At 33.0% G+C, this 19503-nt stretch overlaps 2 protein-coding genes across 3 annotated transcripts; one reads left to right on the top strand and one right to left on the bottom strand.

Moving 5' to 3' along the window:
* The first annotated feature begins 2653 nt into the window (after positions 1-2653).
* On the top strand, positions 2654-16796 carry LOC111450813 (protein SUPPRESSOR OF npr1-1, CONSTITUTIVE 1-like). The gene is given in 14 exon segments (XM_023091105.1): positions 2654-3294; positions 3384-3561; positions 3563-4218; positions 4395-4497; positions 4594-4869; positions 5106-5160; positions 14846-15206; positions 15248-15347; positions 15349-15493; positions 15496-15823; positions 15825-15873; positions 15964-15973; positions 15976-16453; positions 16571-16796. Coding segments are annotated over 14 exon segments (3444 nt in total). The 5' UTR covers positions 2654-2815.
* Positions 7926-11754, bottom strand: LOC111450406 (TMV resistance protein N-like). Of its 2 annotated transcripts, none has more exons than XM_023090504.1 (5): positions 11240-11754; positions 10035-11148; positions 9655-9930; positions 8526-9557; positions 7926-8443 (listed from the first exon to the last, which is right to left on the bottom strand). In XM_023090504.1, exons 1-4 carry the CDS (start codon positions 11728-11730, stop codon positions 8538-8540), a joined length of 2901 nt encoding a protein of 966 aa, XP_022946272.1. In that variant the 5' UTR covers positions 11731-11754; the 3' UTR covers positions 7926-8443; positions 8526-8537. The 2 variants fall into 2 exon arrangements, with proteins under 2 accessions (XP_022946272.1, XP_022946273.1); XM_023090505.1 differs by having other exon boundaries at positions 7926-8433.
* Positions 16797-19503: the final 2707 nt, after the last annotated feature.

Raw genomic sequence — 19503 nt, 5'->3', positions numbered from 1 at the left:
AAAAAAAAAAAAAAAAAAAAAAAAAAATGAATGCCACTTATTGAAAGGTTCAAGTTACTAATATTTGGTGTTTTCTTGTAGAAAATTTATATGCGCTCTACTATAGATCTAAGAAAAAATGTACAAAATTTTCATTGTGAATAGAGCAGTTAATTATCGAGGTAAAAAGATAATGTACTAAACTTTCTTTATGCGTTATATCTTGGTTGATGTTGTAAGTTTCCTCTTCTAGTTATAACAAATTAACTTTCTTTATGCGTTATATCTTGGTTGATGTTGTAAGTTTCCTCTTCTAGTTATAACAAATTGTTCCAATGTTTGGTTAGCTTGCATATGAGTATGGTTTAGGTGGGATGACAAAAGATTGTGATATCTTTCTAGTTAGTAACAAATTGTTCCAATGTTTGGTTAGCTTGCATATGAGTATGGTTTAGGTGGGATGATTGTGATATCTTAAGAGTCAGGACTGTTTTATGACCTCGTAGAAGATCCTTTTCACTTATTTCTTGTAGTGCCTCTTCCATTACTTGAAATCATTCCATCTCTAAGCCCTACTACCATTGTCGACCACTAGGCTAATAGATGTTCGTTTAATCTCCTATCTTTTACTAAAGACAAGAACCTAATGTAAACATCATTAATCATAGGGATAACGGGCCACCTTGTCGAATACTCCACATGGCACGAGGCAAAAAAGAAAACCAAAAACCTTTCTTTTCTGGACGTATCCAATGTCTCTAGTGAAAGCTTTCTTGAAGTCTTTTTAGGTAACATCCAATCAACTAGCATGTGGTGTGACCATAGGCTCAGTGGAATATAGTAATGTTGATACGTATTTTTTCTCCTAGTTGAATTTGTATTTATGAAATTTCAAGTCTATTGGTATGTAAATATTTCAATATAGTGTATCTCAAAATATTTTAAATCATTGAATTATTTTTTGCCGAAAATGATTATGTTGAGATCCAATGCCTGCCTTGCAAGACACGGGCGTTGTGAATTTTTGGAGGTTTCAAAAGATTTTAGAAATAAGTATGTTTAACTCACTGAATCGATGATTGTGTATACTACAAAAATCAACCATTTATTTTTAAACTATAATATATTATCTTCTTAAAAAAATCATTAATTTCAAACTAGATTTAAAATAAAGATTATAATCCTATTAATTTTATGCTAGACATATATTTATTCTAAGTTTAGAGTATGATAGTATAGGTTGAAAATATACACTAAAATTAATCTTTTAGAACATTTGATTTATATTTTTTATCTAATATTATTAAATATAAAATATCACATCTAACTTTTTTATGCTTTTCACTAACCCACTTAGAATCTTTACTAAACTATGAAATAAATTACAAAGGTTGAAGACATAATATGGCTTTACCTTTTGAATTTCTTTACATTATTACAAATTTGGACCCATCACGTGAGAAAAGAGAATCATCAAAGTAATACAAATCTTATCCTTGATTCAATTTCTATTATTTTTTTCTTCGATTCAAGATATAAAGGTGTGTAAGTGCAATTTCTTGGCAATTTCCTCAGGTTTTTTCTTTGAAATTTTTTCGAGGTATCTCTATCATCACCATTGTAATTGAACACAATTTTACCCTAAGTTTTATCTAATTCACATAATTTTTTTTTATCCATATCACCTTTTACATCATTTAATTCAAGCAAAACTCAATTGACTTTTTTTTAATGTTTTTGTGAGGATACAAGATAACATTATAGCCTTACAAATTATAAACTCAAACAATATAAAATTAATTTGCTAAAATTATTAATAAATCATTCTCATTGATTAATTCAAACCCATTTTACTCCTCCCATTGTTTATAAAAATAATTAATTCATGAAAACCCACTATTCACAAATAAGTTATAATTGCAAATCCATTCGAATACATGTGTAATTAAATCATATGCTTTAAAAAGCATATAATTTATCCTCTAATAAACAATTTTTTATGATTCCCTATTGGAGAGAAGGTTTTAGGGATGAGCTAAGAACATGGACAAAGAGACAGCAAACAATTTAAATAAAATTGATTTAAATTTGTTAAATTCATATGTGATAAAGTAACTTGAGATCTACATTCGTCCGAGGTGAGAAGAAGGATTCTTGATAAGGGTGTAGAAACCTCTCACTAACGAACAGTCTTTTGAAGTCCAAAAGTTAAAATTTAAAAACAACAATATCTACTAGTGGTGCACTACACTAACCATAAGAGACAAGGCCCCTTCGATTAGCCAAAAGCCAGTTTTCCACAGAGATAATGGCACAACTAAAAGCTAATAAAATAGGAAGTAATATCACAAGCAATAACTTTCTGAGATTTGTAAGGGTGAATGATATAAAAGAAGATGATATCAGATAAGAGCCTCGTTGAAAATGAATGAAACATGTAGAGAGAGTGGAAACTTTGTTGTTCAATGTATGAAACATGTAGAGAAGCTGTGAAAAAATGAAATATGGTGAGACATTTCCATCGTATAGTTTTAAAAAATACTTTTGATATTTTATTCTAATTGTGGGGACAAAAGTATGATCCATAATTTCCCATAAACTTTCACAACTTTGATGCTTCTCTTTTTCTCATAGGATGGGGTCGAGATTTGTTATAATACATCAAAGAAATTCAAAAGGCAAAGCCAAGGAAGCCGTCGAGAAATTTCACCCACGCACAGATTATGTCTTCAAATTTTATCATTAAAATTTCACTCAAACTACTTTCAATCAAAACGCTCTAAATTGAAGTGTTTTCCCAATATTTTCGAAATTATTTTGTTTGTGTTTCTTTCTGATGGGTTCTGCTGATTCATGGGCTTTGTTTCCAAATTTAGAGTGGAATTATGATGTGTTTTTAAGTTTTAGAGGAGAGGATACTCGATCCAATTTCACCAATCATCTTGAACTGGCCTTGCGGCAAAAAGGAGTGAACGTTTTCATAGACGACAAGCTCAACAGGGGTGAGCAAATTTCTGATTCTCTTTTCCGATCTATAGAGGGAGCTATGATTTCTATTGTTATATTCTCTGAAAATTATGTATCTTCTTCCTAGTGTCTGGATGAATTGGTAAAAATAATGGAATGTAAGAAATCTAAGGGCCAGATAGTTTGGCCAATTTTCTATAAGGTGGATCCATCGAATGTACGAAAACAAACTAGAAGTTTTGGGGAAGCATTGGCCACACATCAAGCTAAGTCCGAGACCAAAATCCAAATTTGGAGAGATGTTTTAACTGCTGTGGCTAACTTGTCTGGTTGGGATCTAGGAACAGGGTATATTTTTAAGACATTTAACTCCATCTACTCTTAGCATTCAATATCTATCATCTTTAATTTCAATATGATTATATGGTTGACAACAGGAAGGAGGCTGATCTTATTCAAGACCTTGTAAAAGAAGTATGGTCGATATTAAATCTTACTTGCACGCCCTTATATGTAGCCAAGTATCCGGTTGGAATTGATTCTCAACTAGAAAAAATGAGGTTACACTACCATCATTGGCCACAATATGAGCTTAGTAATGGTGTTTACATGGTGGGGGATATATGGGATTGGAGGCATGGGTAAGACGACTTTGGCCAAAGCTTTATACAACAAAATTGCCAACCAATTTGAAGCTTGCTGTTTTCTATCAAAAGTTAAGGAAGCTTCAAACCAATTCAACGGTCTTGTTCAACTACAGGAGCACCTACTCCATGAGATATTAAAGGAAGATTTGAAGGTTGGCAATGTTGACAAAGGAATCAACGTCATAAAGAATAGACTTCGTTCAAAGAAAGTTCTTATAGTTGTCGATAATGTGGATAAGTTTGAGCAGCTAGAAGCATTGGTGGGTGGACATGATTGGTTTGGAGCGGGTAGTATGATCATTGTGACAACAAGAAACAATCATTTGATTTCTGTCCATGAATTTGATCAAAAGTATCGTATTCAAGGAATGAATCATTATCACGCCCTTGAACTTTTTAGTTGGCATGCTTTTAAGAAAAGTCATCCACTGAGTAATTACTTAGACCTTTCAGAACGTGCTACAAGTTACTGTAAAGGTCATCCCTTGGCTCTTGTTGTTTTGGGTTCTTTCCTTTGTAAGAGAGATGACCAAGTAGATTGGAGAAGTATATTAGATGAATTTGAGAACTCTTTGAACAAAGACATAAGTGATATTCTTCAAATAAGTTTTGATGGACTTGAAGAAAAAGTAAAGGAGATTTTCCTAGATATTTCTTGTTTTCTAGTGGGAGAAAAAGTTACTACGATAAGAATATTTTAAATGTTCGTCATTCCAATGCAAATTTTGGAATTATAGTCCTTATGGATCTTTCACTTATTATGGTTGAAAATGATAAAGTGGAAATGCATGATTTAATATGTCGGATGGGTTATAAATTAGTCAATGGTGAATCTTCTAAGCCCAGAAAAAGGAGCCGATTGTGGTTAGAACATGATATTTTGAAGGTGCTTATTGATAACGGGGTGAATAACCCTTGCCCAAACTTACTTTAAAATTACTCGTTTCCTATACCTTGTGATGGAAAATATTGTTAAATTACTAAATTTATGAGCTTGCAGGGAACAAAGGCCGTTAAAGCCATAAAGTTGGAGTTGCCTAATCCCACGAGACTAGATGTGAATCCACGAGCATTTAAGAAATTGAAAAATCTGGAATTGCTTATGGTTAAAAATGTAGAATTTTCTACAAATCTGAAGTATCTACCGAATAGCACAAAGTGGACGAGGTGGAGTAATTTTACTCAAGACTTTCTACCATCATGTTTTATGACAAAAAATCTAGTTGGATTAGAATTGCAACATAGTGGCATCCGAAATTTAGAGAAAGGATGGAAGGTAATTATATTTTTACTGTGATTGGAAGTTTTTCCTTATATATATATATATTTTAAATGTTTAATGGATGGCTTAAAAAATAAAAATAAAAATATGTATATNTTTAAAAAAAAATTTTTTTTTTTTTTTTTTTTTTTTTTTTTTTTTTTTTTTTAAGAAACAGATCTTTAAATAATTGTATTCTACCTAAATTACCTTAGATCTTTATTTACTTTTTTTTTTCTTCATGTATTTAGGATTGTAAAAGGTTGAAGCTGGTAGATCTTAGTTACTCTACTTTTTTTAGAGAAAATTCGAGGCTTCTCTGCATCACCAAGCCTTGAAGAACTGTATCTTAGCAACTGCACAAATTTAAGAATAATTTCTACATCAGTTGCTTCTCTTGGGAAGCTTGTAACCTTAGACCTTAATTATTGTTCGAACCTTAAAAAGCTTCCAAATTATCTCATGTTGAAGTCTCTCAAAGATTTGAATCTCTCTTATTGCAATAAACTTGAGGAACTTCTAGACTTGTCCGCACTATCAAACCTTGAAATATTGGATCTCAATTACTGCACAAATTTAAGAATAATTTACTCGCTTGGATCTTTAGATAAGCTTGTTTTCTTATTCTTTCATCATTGTTCGAACCTTAAAAAGCTTCCAAACTACCTCATGTTGAAGTCTCTTGAATATTTGGATCTCTCTTATTGCAATAAACTTGAGGAAAGAGGGAGGGAGATTGAGGAAAGATTTGTTAAACAGTATTTAGTAATAAAAGGAAATATCGCCCCTCTAAATTTTGTCTAACAGAAAACATCAAAATTTTTATCAGCGGGCAGGGAGCTTCTTTAAATTTTGTCTAATAGAAAAGATCAAAATTTTAAGATGGCCAATGAAAATTAGGGAAATAATTTTATAGAGTTCATACTTGAAACTGATGTCATGAGCTCATATAGGTTGACTCGGATTTCAAAGGACGGAATCGAACTTTCATTAAAGATATATTTGTGACAATGACTTAAGCGAGCCAGGTAAGTGACCTTACTATCGACATGGTTATATTTGATGTTGACACGTGCCCTGTGGTTCTGTACGTGTCATATATATTGATATGTGTGAATTGTTTGTAAATCGATATGCTTCCTATATGTTATGTTATGTTATAATATGTGGTTTGTATGATAATAATTATGGTACGATGTGCTCAAGGATATGTTTGAGATAGGGTACGAGAAGGATGCACAAAACGAAATGTAACGATAGGAGTAAGATACGTTCATGAAACATTAGAGTTAGGTTACATACCGGAGTGCTATGGATAGGAGAGATTGATGAAAGAATACGGTTAGGTTATGGGTAGAAAGGGATAGGTTTGTGATAGATTGATAGAACGATAGCGTTAGGGTACATTCTTGTGACGATATGACTAAGGTACGTCACGTAATGATATGTCTGTGATAGGTATAAGAACGTTAAGGCTATGGTAAGTTAGAGAACGATATGACTATGAAGTGTTTACGTTATGACTTGGTTATGATATGATACATTGTATGCTAGATTATTGTGCTTAAGTACGAAATCAAGTGAACGTGAATGTATGTTATTTATGCTGCTTAGTTGATGTGATATGAATGTATGTGACGATGTGTGGCCCTTGTACGATTATGGCTTGTTGTATGAGTATTGGAATGTAACTGAATGAATTGTATGACATGAAATACGGTAAATTGCATGATACATAACCCCGCTAGGAATATGAATGATATGTAACGAAATGAGAATGGCATGTAAGCATGAAAATGCGACACGGGGTTATGTTCATTAAATGATGACTGTAGGACTAGTGGGACCTCATGCATATTGTGTGATCATGCATTTGGGGGGATACCCCTATCCCATCACGAGGGTACGGACGCGTACATCCAAATGGCAGGACAATGACCGTTATGCCCTGCATAGCGCTGCCATGACGGTTTTAGTTTTAACGGGTCCCGGTGGGCCCCTAGAGCATGCCCACCGGCTAGGGACAGTGACCCAGCGGTGTGCGAACTAGCTGGTGAGCCCATACTCGCACGTATGGGCTACGTTAGAGTATATGGTACACGTCCACGATTACCTGTTAGGATTACACCGTAGGGGAAACGAAACGAAACGAAATGAAACGAAACGAAAGATAGGTCCCATCATTTCATTGCATGTGATTGTTGCATTTAACCCCAATAGTGGGGTCACTTACTGAGTATTTCTTTAAATACTCAAGCCATGTGCTACTACATTTTTCAGGTTAAGGCAAGGCATTCCTGTACGGCTAACGACGACATCGCAACTCGAGATCATGGCACATGCATAGGATAGTGGCATTTATTTTCTTAGACTTAGGATAGAATAGGATGTTTTAAACTTAAACGTTTATTTATTTTATTTCGAGTCTTTTGTTGTGTCATTTTAAAGATGTTTTCGAAACACGTAAGTCCATGGCTGTGTTTTAAGATAAAGGTTATGTTTTATGGAATTTAAATGAAGTCTTCCGCATTCAATATTTATGGTATGTATACAGTAGCGACCTTAAATTAAGTAGAAAATTTCGGGTCGTTACACATTAATTTTGTGTGGTTGGAGTTTATAATCAATAATGTGATAAAGTTCTCTTGTAAACTTACAAAAACATTAAAATGATGAATAGAGTTGAATTGATTATACTTTGTTTGTTTGTTTGTGTGAGTAGATAAAACAATGACTTCTAAAAAAAGATTTGTAAATTTCTTCTTCCTCACTAACCTTGATTCCTCTTTGGTGCAAAATTAAAAAAGTGTATCTATAAATCGAGAAAGATGATCCAATTTTTCTCATCTATTATCATTAGAAATATACAAGCATAGAAATATACCAGCATAAGATATGTCTAAATTGGGTAGTGTGTTAAAATATCATCACAAACCATTCAACTTAATAATTGTAAGAACCAATTATCTATGTATTTTAAGAAAATGATTTAGATATTTTAAGAATAAATAGAATTTAGGAATGAAGTATTTTAGTAAAAGAATGAAAGTAACCTAATAACACAATAAACGAACCAATAAAGTTGGTAAGGATGTCATTTCACTCATCGAGCATGGCAATTCTTCGGGTCGATCAAAATTTGTATAAATTATCCCTGACCATCCAACATCATTTTCTATCTCATTAACATCTTCAGCAACTGGACACCAAATTTTTTTTTATAGTTACAATAACCACAAAGAATGACTATAACATGATTCCCCGTCATTTGCCATTGAATTAGTACTAAAATTTGAAAAAGTAGTAGATATTAACCAAATATATTCTGACGTTACCGATGGAAATTCTCTCTTACAAGAACTTTTGAGTCGATCACTATAACATATGTTAAAGGAAATTATGGTCTGCCCTTGATCTGGTTGCTTTTCTATTTCGTCCACTTTGAACATAACATAGGTAGTCAAAGTTCTTTCTATGTTGAGATAGTATCGAAAGCTAACCTTCATTGGATTTGATATAGTCCGATAGCTACACCTTTTCAGGATTTCTCCGTTGATTAGAAGAAATGTCTATGAATACCTGTAATGACCTATAGAGCATAAGAATAGTACAAACTTAGAAAAGAGAAATGAAATGGTTAGAAAAGAGAAATGAAATGGGAAGAGATGAACCTGATTGATCTTCTACTCAACGATCAACAACCAGTGGCATCCATTTCTTGGGAACGTGGAGGAAAGTTTTGAGTCTCTCGACTCGAGATTCCATAACGGCTTAAACTTATGGGGACATGAAGGTGGACTAGAGGATTTATTTTCCGACAACATTCGATTAGAGAATTTGTTCTCCGATAAGAGTAGACCAGATGAGAAAGGGGCGACATCACACAACATGTTCATAAAATCCGCATTTGATATTTTGCAATTTTCAAGCTCGGAAATTGTGAACTCGACAAAGTGTTTGTGATTTGGAGAAGAGCATACTGGATCGTTGGTTGGATGCCATTTATTGGGTAACATTTCAATTCTAGAACACCCATTAAGACGAAGATGACGAAGATTTGGTAGCAAATAAATGGTACTAGGAAGGGAGATGAGGTTTGTGCAACCTTCAAGGTCCAACACAGAAAGCTCATTAAGGCATCCAATTGATGAAGGTAGCTCCTTTATGGCCGTGAAATCCAAATCCAAAAACCTTAAACATTTCATGTTTTCATCAATTTCTGGAAACTTTTCAAGCTTAGAACAGCCCGAGAGTTTTAAATATACAAGGGACTTTAACGCGAGGTAGTTTGAAAGCTTTTCAAGGTTAGTGCATTTTGTAAGGTCCAAGGTGAGAAGACTATCTAAAGCTCTAATAGACTCGGGAATCACTCTTAATTTTGTGCAATTATTGAGATATAATTTTTGAAGATTTGATGATGGAGAGAAGTCTGGAAGTTCCTCAAGTTTTTGGCAGTAACCAAGTTTCAAAATTTTAAGAGACTTCAACATGAGATAGTTTGGAAGCTTTTTAAGATTCAAACAATGATTAAGGTTTAAGGCAACAAGCTTATCAAGAGAAGCAATTGAAGTAGGAATGGTTCTCAATTTTGTGCAATTGCTAAGATACAATTCTATAAAGTTTGACGATATTGCAGAGAAGTCAGAAATTTTCTCTAATGAAGTAGAGTAACTAAGATCAACGAACTTCAACCCTTGACAATCCTAAAATACATGGAAGAGAAAAATATAATTTATATAAAATATTATTATAAGAAAATCAATGAAAATCTTCAAATCATAGATGTAGAAATATAATTACCTTCAATTCTTTCCCCAAATTTCGGATGAGGCTATGTTGCAAATCTAATCCAACGAGATCTTTTGTAATAAAGGAAGATGGCAAAGATTTTTGAGCAAATCCATGCCATTTAATCCACTTTAAGTTATTCGGTAGATATTTAATATCAGTGGAAAATCTTGCATTTCCAACCATTAACAATCTTAGGTTTTTCATGTTTCTAAAAGCTCGAGGATCCACATCCAACCGTGTGGGTTTAGGTAACTCCAACTTTATGGCTTTAATTGCATCTGTTCCCTGCAAACTCGTAGTTTAGTAATTCAACATTACTAACAACTCACTTCAACAAACATTTTCTATCACGAAGTAAATTAAAGAAAGTTTGGGTAAGTGTTACTCACTGAATTATCACTTAACACCTTCAAAACGTCTTGTACCAACCACAACCTACTCCTTTTTTCCGGCTCAGAAGATTCTCCATTGACTATTTTTTTACCCATCTGTCGTATTAAATCATGCATTTTCACCTTATCATTTTCAACTATAATAAGTGAAAGATCCATAAGGACTATAATTCCAAAATCTGCATTGAAATGACATGCGTTCAAAATATTCTTAACGTAGTCAACTTTCTCTCCAGCTAGGAAGCAAGAAATATCAAGGAAAATCTCCTTTACTTTTTCTTCAAGTCCATCAAAACTTATTTGAAGAATATCATTGATGTCTTTGTTCAAAGAGTTTTCAAATTCATCTAATATACTTGCCCATTCTGCTTGGTCGTATCTAGTACAAAGGAAGGAACCCAAAACAACAAGAGCCAGTGGATGACCTTTACAATAACTTGTAGCACGTTTTGAAAGGTCTAGATATGTACTTGGTGGATGACTTTTCTTAAAAGCATGCCAACTAAAAAGTTTAAGGGCATCATTGAGATTCATTCTTTGAATACGATACTTTTGATCAAATTCATGGATAGAAAGTAAATGACGGTTTCTTGTTGTCACAATGATAATACTACCAGCGCCAAACCAATCATGTCCACCAACCAATACTTCTAACTGCTCAAGTTTATCCACGTCATCAAGAGCTATAAGAACTTTCTTTGAACGTAGTTTATTCCTTATGATGTTGATTCCTCTGTCAAGATTGTCAACCTTCAAATCTACCTTTAAGATTTCATAGAGTAAGGTTTCCTGAAGTTGAACAAGGCCATTGAATTTCTTTGAAGCTTCCCTAACATTTGATAGAAAGCAGCAAGCTTCAAATTGGTAAGCTATTTTGTTGTATAAAGCTTTGGCCAAAGTTGTCTTACCAATGCCTCCCATCCCATATATCCCCACCATGTAAACACTAATACTAGGCTCATCTTGTGTCCAATAATTGAAGTTTGACCTTAACTTTTTTAGTTGAGAATCAATTCCAACGGGATACTTTGCTACATATAAGGACATGCAAGTAGGTTTTAGTATGGACGATACTTCTTTAATAAGATCTTGAATAAGATCAGCCTCCTTCCTGTTGTTGACCATGTAAACATATTGAAATTAAAGATAATAAATATTGGATGTTGAGGGTAGATGGAGTTAAATTTCTTAAAGATATGTACCTGGTTCCTAGATCCCAACCAGACAAGTTAGCTGCAGCAGTTAAAGCATCTCTCCAAATTTGGATTTTCGTCTTGAACTTAGCTTGATGTGTGGTAAATGCTTCTCCAAAACTTCCAGTTTGTTTTCGTACATCCGATGGATCCACCTTATAGAAAATTGGCCAAACTATTTGGCCCTTGGATTTCTTACATTCCATTATTTTCACCAACTCATCCAGACACCAAGAAGAATATGCATAATTTTTCGAGAATATAACAATAGAAGTCAAAGATTCCTCTATAGATCGAAAAAGAGATTCAGAAATTTGCTCACCCCTGTTGAGCTTGTCGTCTATGAAAACATTGACTCCTTTTTGCTGCAAGGCCATGACAAGATGACTGGTGAAATTGGATCGAGTATCCTCTCCTCTAAAACTTAAAAACACATCGTAACTCCACTCCAAATTTGGAAACAAAGCCCATGAATCAGCCAAAGCAATGGAAGAACCCATCAGAAAGCAACGCACAGAAAATAATTTCGAATTTAGACCGTTTTGATTGAAACTAGTTTCAGTGATCTTTTAATGATAAAAGTTGAAGACCTAATATGTGTGGCGGCTTCTGAATTTCTTTAGTGTATTATTACAGATTTGGACCCCACCATCAACATCGTGTGATCAAAGAGAAACATCACAGTTAAAGATGTTGTGAAAGTTTCTCGAAAATTATTGATCAAAGTTGGTCCGCACAAGGTTAATAAAATATCAAAAGTAATTGTTAAAACTAATTTACTTACAGGGAAATGTTTGTTTGCTCTCTGTTCTTGGCGTAAGAGACCAAATCTACGGCTATTAGTTATTGTTTTTTGAGTTTTTTTACGTCCTATCTCACTACCGCTATTAGTTATTATTTCACTATCGCTATTAAGTACTGTTTTTTTTAGTTTTTCCTTCCGAATTTCTCCTCAAGGTTTTTAAAATATTACTTCTTATTTCACCGCCCAAGACCATCACAGTGTTGGAAATCATGATCCACTTTGAGCATAAGTTCTCATGGCTTTTTTTTTTTGTTACTCCAAAAGGTCTCATACCAATGGAGATGTATTATTTACTTATACACCCATGATCAATCTCTTAATTAATCCACGTGGGACTCCTCTTCAAATAATTCTCAACAATCTTTCCCTCGAACAAAGTGCACCATAGAGCCTCCGCTGAAGTCTATGAAGCTCTCGAACAGTCTTCTCTTAATTGAGGCTCGACTCTTTTTTTGGAGCCCTCAAACAAAGGACAATTAGTCACTTTTAACTACACCTTCGAGGCTCACAAATTTTTTGTTCGACATTTTAAAATTTTATTGAGATGGCTAAGTTAAGGCATGATATTGATACCATGTTAGAAACCACGACTCTCCACAATGATGTGATATTGTCCACTCTGAGCATAAACTCTTATGGGTTTATTTTTTATTACCTAAAAGGCCTCACTTCAATGTAAATATATTCCTTACTTATAAATTCATAATCAACCCATTAATTAGTCAATGTCAGCCACTAGAAGAAATTAAGCCACTATCTTAGTGGAATACTACCTTTTGGTTGTGCCATTATCTCAGTCAAATATTGGCTTTTTGGCTAATCGAAGGGGCCTTTTCTCTTATAGTTACTTTATCACATATGGATTTAAAAAAATTTAAAGATAAAAGTATAAGATAAATTTTATAATATTTTATTAATACTTTTTTATACTAGGACGGAAATGACTACTCACCCTTATTTTGTTTTTACTTCTTAGAATGGATTTTTTAAAGACTTTGCTTGCTCTTTGTCAATGTTCTTAGCTCATCAGTAGGACCTTCTCTCAAATAGGTATTCATAAAAATTTGTTTATTAGAGGATGAATTATATGTTTTAAGACGTATGATTTAGGAACATATGCGTATTCAAATGAATTTTTTAATCAACTACAGTTATTATAAACTTGTGAAGGATCGATTTGCATCAATTAATTATACTTATAAACACTTGGAGGAGTGAAATGATATCGTGAGATCCCACATTAGTTGGATAAGAAATAAAATATTCCTTATACGGTGGTGGAAACCTCTCCTTAACAAACCCATTTTATAACTGTGAAGCTGACGACCATAGGTAACAGGCCAAAGCGGTTAATGTTGAGTTAATTAATAAAAATAATTTGATTAATAAATTTAACTAATTAATTTTATATTGTTTGAGCTTATAATCGGCGAGGCTATAAAGTTCTCTAGCAAGCTCACACAAACATTTAATGGTCAAGTTAGTGAAATTAATTATACGATAAAACTTAATGTAAGATTGTGTTGGTGAGTTTTTCTGCTCAATTAATCTCATAACCTTTCTTTCTCTTTGTTCTTATACATGATATTTCATCAAAAGTCACAATACAATGTCTCGCAATTTTTCTTTTTCATATCCTTCCAAAATATGTAACTGAACATGTTAGAACCATAGTCTACGTGTAAAACTTTACAATCTAACATCAAACTTGTCTTTTTTTTAAGGGTACTAACGATCCTCTATTGGTCAAATAGGTTGTCGTAGTTACAGCATCAACCCATAATATCTTTGACAATCTTCATTTCATTTTTATTCTCATTTCAATTCTTCTTCGAGTTTGTAATATTCTTTATATATAGGTCACTAAAGGCATTTGTAGACGTTTCATTCTAATGAGTGGAGAAATTCTAAAAAAAGGTTGAACTATCATACTATATCAAATCAAATGCAAATTAAGGTTAGCTTTCAACACTATCTAGAAAGAAATAGAAAAGCATCCAGATCAAGGACAGACCATAATTTCATTTAACATATTCTACGATGACAGACTCAAAAGTTCTTGTAAGAGAGAATTTTCATCATCATCTATGTCGTTAATATCAACTACTTTAAATTTTAATACTTCCTTAGTCACAAATGATTGGTTTCATGTTATTACTTGGTTTAACGTTTTGAAATGTTTTGCGGTTACTGCAACTTTAATATTCTGGTGTCCATCTTACTAAAGTAGTCATTACAGATTTTGATCTACAACTCTACCACAGAATTGTCAAGCCCATAAGTGAGCATTGGCAATATAGTCGCATCAGAAATTTGGAAATTTGGAGGAAGGATGGAAGGTATTTATATTTTCATTGTGTTTAGAAAGTTTCTTCTTAAAACAATTTTATGGGTAGCTTAAAAAAAAGTACAAGTATATATTTATGTACGAAAAGAAAAAATTGTTAATATGATAACAAATTTTAAGAACTAGATCATTTATAAACTTAAATAATTATATTTTATCTATACATGTTTTTTTTTCTTCTCTGTTGTATGCATTTTAGGATGGTAAAAGGTTGAAGATGGTTGATTTTAGTTGCTCTATTTATTAGAGAAAATTCCTGATTTCTCTATATTATCGAGCCTTGAAGAATTGTATCTTAGTCGCTGCACAAATTTAAAAACAATTCATTCGTCAGTTGTTTCTCTTGGTAAGCTTGTTCTCTTAGACCTTAATCACTGTTCGAACCTTAAAAAGCTTCCAAGCGACCTCATGTTGAAGTCTTGAAAAGTTTTGAAGCTCAGCTACTGCAAACAACTCGAGGAACTTCCAAACTTCTCTACAGCATCAAACCTTGAAAAATTGTATTTGAAAGACTGCACAAATTTAAGAATGATTCACGAGTCTATTGGATCTCTAGATAAACTTGTTACCTTGGACCTTGAAAAATGTTCAAACCTTAAAAAGCTTCCAAGTTACCTTCCATTGAAATCTCTTATTGATTTGAATCTCAATCACTGCAACAAGCTTCGGGAAATTCCAGACTTCTCTACCGCATTAAACCTTGAAATCTTGTATCTCAACGAATGCACAAATTTAAGAGTTATTCACGAGTCTATTGGATCTTTAGATAATCTTATTTTCTTAAAACTTAGACATTGCACTAAGCTTGAAAAGCTTCCAAGCTATCTCAACTTAAAATCTCTTGAATATCTCGAACTCGAAGCTTTCTCAACTTAAAATCTCTTGAATATCTCGAACTCTCTGACTGCTCTAAACTCGAAATATTTTCAAAAATTGCTGAAAACATGAAATCGTTACTGTGGTTGATTGAATTTGGATTATACCAGCATAAAGGAGCTACCTTCATCAATGGGAAACCTTACTAGGCTCGCGAAATTAAACCTTGAAGGTTGCACAAACCTATCTCCCTTCCTAGTACAATTAATTTATTTGTTACGGAATATTAAGAGCCTGATGGGTGTTCTAGATTTGAAATGTTTCCCCATAAATGGGACTCATCAATCCATCCAATATGCGGAAACTTACTCAAAAACCCTAAATTTCCCTACTTCACTTTGGTAGATCTTCAATTTTGCAACATATCAAATGCAGATTTTTTGGAAACTTTATGTGATGTCAACCCTTTCATAAATAGGCTACTCTTGTGGGAAAACAAATTTTGTAGTCTACCCTCGTGTCTCCATAAGTTCATGTCTTTGGGAAATCTCCAATTGAGGAATTGCAAGTTTCTTCAACAAATTCCAAACCTTCCTCAGAGTATACAAAAAATGGATGCCACGGGATTTGGTTAAAAGTCCAGACAACATTTTGGATATAATATCAAGCAAGCAAGTTCATCTCTTCTCATTTCATTTCTCTTTGTTTATGTTGCATTTTTCTCTCTCATTAATATTTTCATGCATGTTAATTCTTATGTCACAGGACATTACACTCGTGACTTTCCTAGAGAGTTCATTCTAATGAACATTGAAATTCCAGAATGGTTCAGTTATCAGACTATATCAAATTCAATAAAAGTTAGCTTTCGACATGATCACAATTTAGAAAGAACTTTGGCTACCTATGCTAAGTTCAGAGTGGATGGAGATTCATATAAAGGGGAAGCCTTAATTTCATGTAACATATTCATCGGATACAGACTCCAAAATTCTTTTATGAGAAAGTTCTTACCATCAACATCAGAATATACATGGTTAGTAACAACTTCTCCAACATTTAGTAGCTCCTTACTGGCGAATGATTGGAATGATTTTATAGTTTGGTTTGAAGTTTTGAAACGTCACGAGGTTAATGTAACTATAAGAAGATGCGGTGTCCATCTCCTTGAGGTCCATGGGATATCCCAAATTGATGTTAAGGGGCCAGGGGTTATATATACAGATTTTGATGACATAGAAGAATTGCCAAGCCGGTGAGTGAGCTTACATCCTTGCCATCTTGATTGATTGGTTTCTTGTGTTGTTTGGAATAAACTATTCTCCTTTTCATATATATTATTTTCTTATGTAAGATGTTGATAATGGCACAGGGATGCTATCAAATCCTTTGCTCAAAACGTCTCCCGCTTATCATATTGCAGTGGAATGTTGCATGCAATGAACTTCCCAGTTGAAATTGATTCCAAAATACAACAGGTTCGGAACTTTCCCTTACATGTAACATTTTTGGGTATTACAATGATTCGTGGAATGGAAGGCCTGGCAGAGACTACACTCGGCAAAGCTATATGTGATAAATTTAAAAAAAAATCGTGACTACTGGAGATACGAAGGGAGGGCTTTAAATCATTCTAGTGGATTTCTTCAATTGAATAGCCGGAAATTAGCTTCTCCGTTCCACAATTTTACCCTTGGAGATAGTAAAAGAAGAATGCCATCCTCTCAAAATTATTTCAAAATTTTTGAACATAGGTATGAAAATCTAAATGGTTTTAGTGTATGGTCTTTTTGGCCGTTGATACACTACAGGAAATAATGGATACTTATAAGAGAAAAGTTGGAAAATGGCCGCGAGAATTTGAAAGGCATTATGACACTAAGATTTTAATGGTTTAGCTCGGGATCCTTCTACTCTTCGTATTTGGTTTGGTATTGATATTGTGCATGACTTTGCAAGTCATGATGATATGACTAAAAAACGTCTTTATCAGAATATTTTTGCTTTTCAATTTGGACAATTAGTAATAATTTTTTTGTGGAGTACTTTCGAAAATCTGTTTCATGTAGCAATTGACCCTTTATACATACAGGAGCTTTGCTCATGTACCTTAAGATCCTCAATTTGGTCAACTGGTCGTCGAAGCTTTTACTCGAGCAAGTGTTCTTGACCAAACTAAATATATGCGCTAAAGGACAGAGTTGTGTCGGTACAGACATGAGCGGGTGTTGTTTTATATCATCTACACTTACAAATCTTGAAAGAATCTATTGATTGTGATATTACTTCCTATTTTCACAGCCTAAGACCATCACAATGTTAGAAATCAGACGCTCTATAATGGTAAGATATTGTCCACTTAAGCATAAGCCTTCATGGCTTTATTTTTTGTTACTCTAGAAGGCCTCATACTAATAGAGATGTATTCCTTATAAACCCATGATCAACCCCTTAATTAGTCGATGTGAGACTCCTCTCCAAACGGTTCTCAACAATCTTCCCCTCGAACAAAATATACCATAGAGCCTCCGCTGAGGCCTATAAAGCCCTCGAACAGCCTCTTCTTAATTGAGGCTCAACTCCTTCTCTGGAGCTCTCAAACAAAGGACACTTGAGTCATTTTTGAATACACGTTTGAGGCTCACAACTTTTTTGTTCGACATTTTGAGAATTCTATTGACATGACTAAGTTAAGGCATGACTTTGATATCGGGTTAGAAACCACGACTCTCCACAATGATATGATATTGTCCATTTTGAGCATAAACTTTTTGTTACCCAAAACGCCTCACACCAATCAAAATGTGTTCCTTACTTTAAACTGGTGATCAATCTATTAGTTAATCAATAGGACTACTCTCCAAACAATCTTCTAACCCCTAGAATTTTAATGTCAGCCACCCGAAGAAATTAAGCCACTATCTTAGTGGAATACTAGCTTTTGACTGGGCCATTATCTCCATCAAATATTGGCTTTTGGCTAACTAAAGATGTCTTGTCTCTTATCGTTACTTTCTCACATATGGATTTAACAAATTTTAAAGACAAAAGTATAAGACAAATTGTATAATATTTTATTGATACTGGGATGGAAATGACGACATACCTTATTTTGTTTTATCTTCTTGAATTGATTTTTTAAAGACTTTGCTTGTTCTTTGTTGATGTTCTTAGCTCATCCATAACACCCTCTCTCCAATAGGAATTCATAAAAATTTGTTTATTAGAAGATGAATTATATACTTTTAAGACACGTATTAAAATGGATTTTTTATTTAACTACAGTTATTATAAATAATTTAGAAAGGATCGATTTGCAACAATTAATTATATTTATAAATACTTCTACTGTGCCAGATCTTCACATTTTTTTGTACAAAAAACAATAATCGATTGTACCTTTGACATATCTCAAGATCCATTGAGCCATATCCAAATGAGGCTTCTTGGGACTTTACATGTATACTATCTCATGTCTCCAACATCATTGTCAAATTCCTTTGATTTGTTGATATAGATCTACCCATCAACCTCTTTGCGTAAGAAAACATTATTCACATTCATCTGTCATAATTTTTAAATATTACTTGTCACAAGCGTTAGTGGGACCCATACAATAGTGATATTCACCACTAGACTAAATGTTTCATCATAGCCTAGTCGATGTTGTTGAGAGAACCCTCGAGCTACAAGTTGAGTCTTGTATCTTTTCATTGATTCATCCATGGCACACTTTATTTTGTAAATTCACTTGTAACAGATGAGTTTTATATCTCTTAATCTTGTCACCAATTTCTAGGTTTGATTTTACTTTAAGGATATAAATTCTTCTTTCATTGCCTTTTTTCAAACCGTATGTTGTGATACTTCTTCATAGCCTCGAGCTCTTTTATGTTTAAGCTACCGGTTTTGTTGAATTTTCAAAGGTTATGTCATCCTACGACTAAAAAAAAATTATTAGAACCGTCCACTTATATTAAACCATAAAAGTGATGGATCAATGTTTAATTTTATTTTTAATAAATTTCAAACTTTAAAATATATAAGAGAATATTCTTAAATTTTTAATTTTATATTGATAAATTTATAGTATATTATATATTTTTTAAAATTTCTATCCACATATATTAAATACAAAATCAAAATTTTGCATCTAATATATTTATAAACATTTTTCTCAATTAAAAGATAGTATTAAACACAATTTTACACTAAATTTTATCTAATTTGAGAAAAATGATTTAAACATAAATGTAATTTTTTTTTTTTTTTTTTTTTTTTTTTTTTTTTTTTTTTTTTTTTTTT

The sequence above is a fragment of the Cucurbita moschata genome, unplaced genomic scaffold (assembly GCF_002738365.1).
Source record: "Cucurbita moschata cultivar Rifu unplaced genomic scaffold, Cmos_1.0 Cmo_Scf00012, whole genome shotgun sequence".
Taxonomy (NCBI): Eukaryota; Viridiplantae; Streptophyta; class Magnoliopsida; order Cucurbitales; family Cucurbitaceae; genus Cucurbita; species Cucurbita moschata.
Note: the sequence above shows the minus strand (reverse complement) of the source record. Positions and strands in the feature narration are given on the sequence as shown.

What these genes read in the sequence shown, in the direction of transcription:
- LOC111450406 (XM_023090504.1), bottom strand. Translation starts at nt 11,730, where the DNA reads ATGGGTTCTTCCATTGCTTTGGCTGATTCATGGGCTTTGTTTCCAAAT. An exon ending in GGTTGGGATCTAGGAACCAG is followed by an intron (nt 11,149 to 11,239) that starts GTACATATCTTT and finishes GGTCAACAACAG; the next exon opens with GAAGGAGGCTGATCTTATTC. An exon ending in ATTTGGGGAAAGAATTGAAG is followed by an intron (nt 9,558 to 9,654) that starts GTAATTATATTT and finishes CATGTATTTTAG; the next exon opens with GATTGTCAAGGGTTGAAGTT.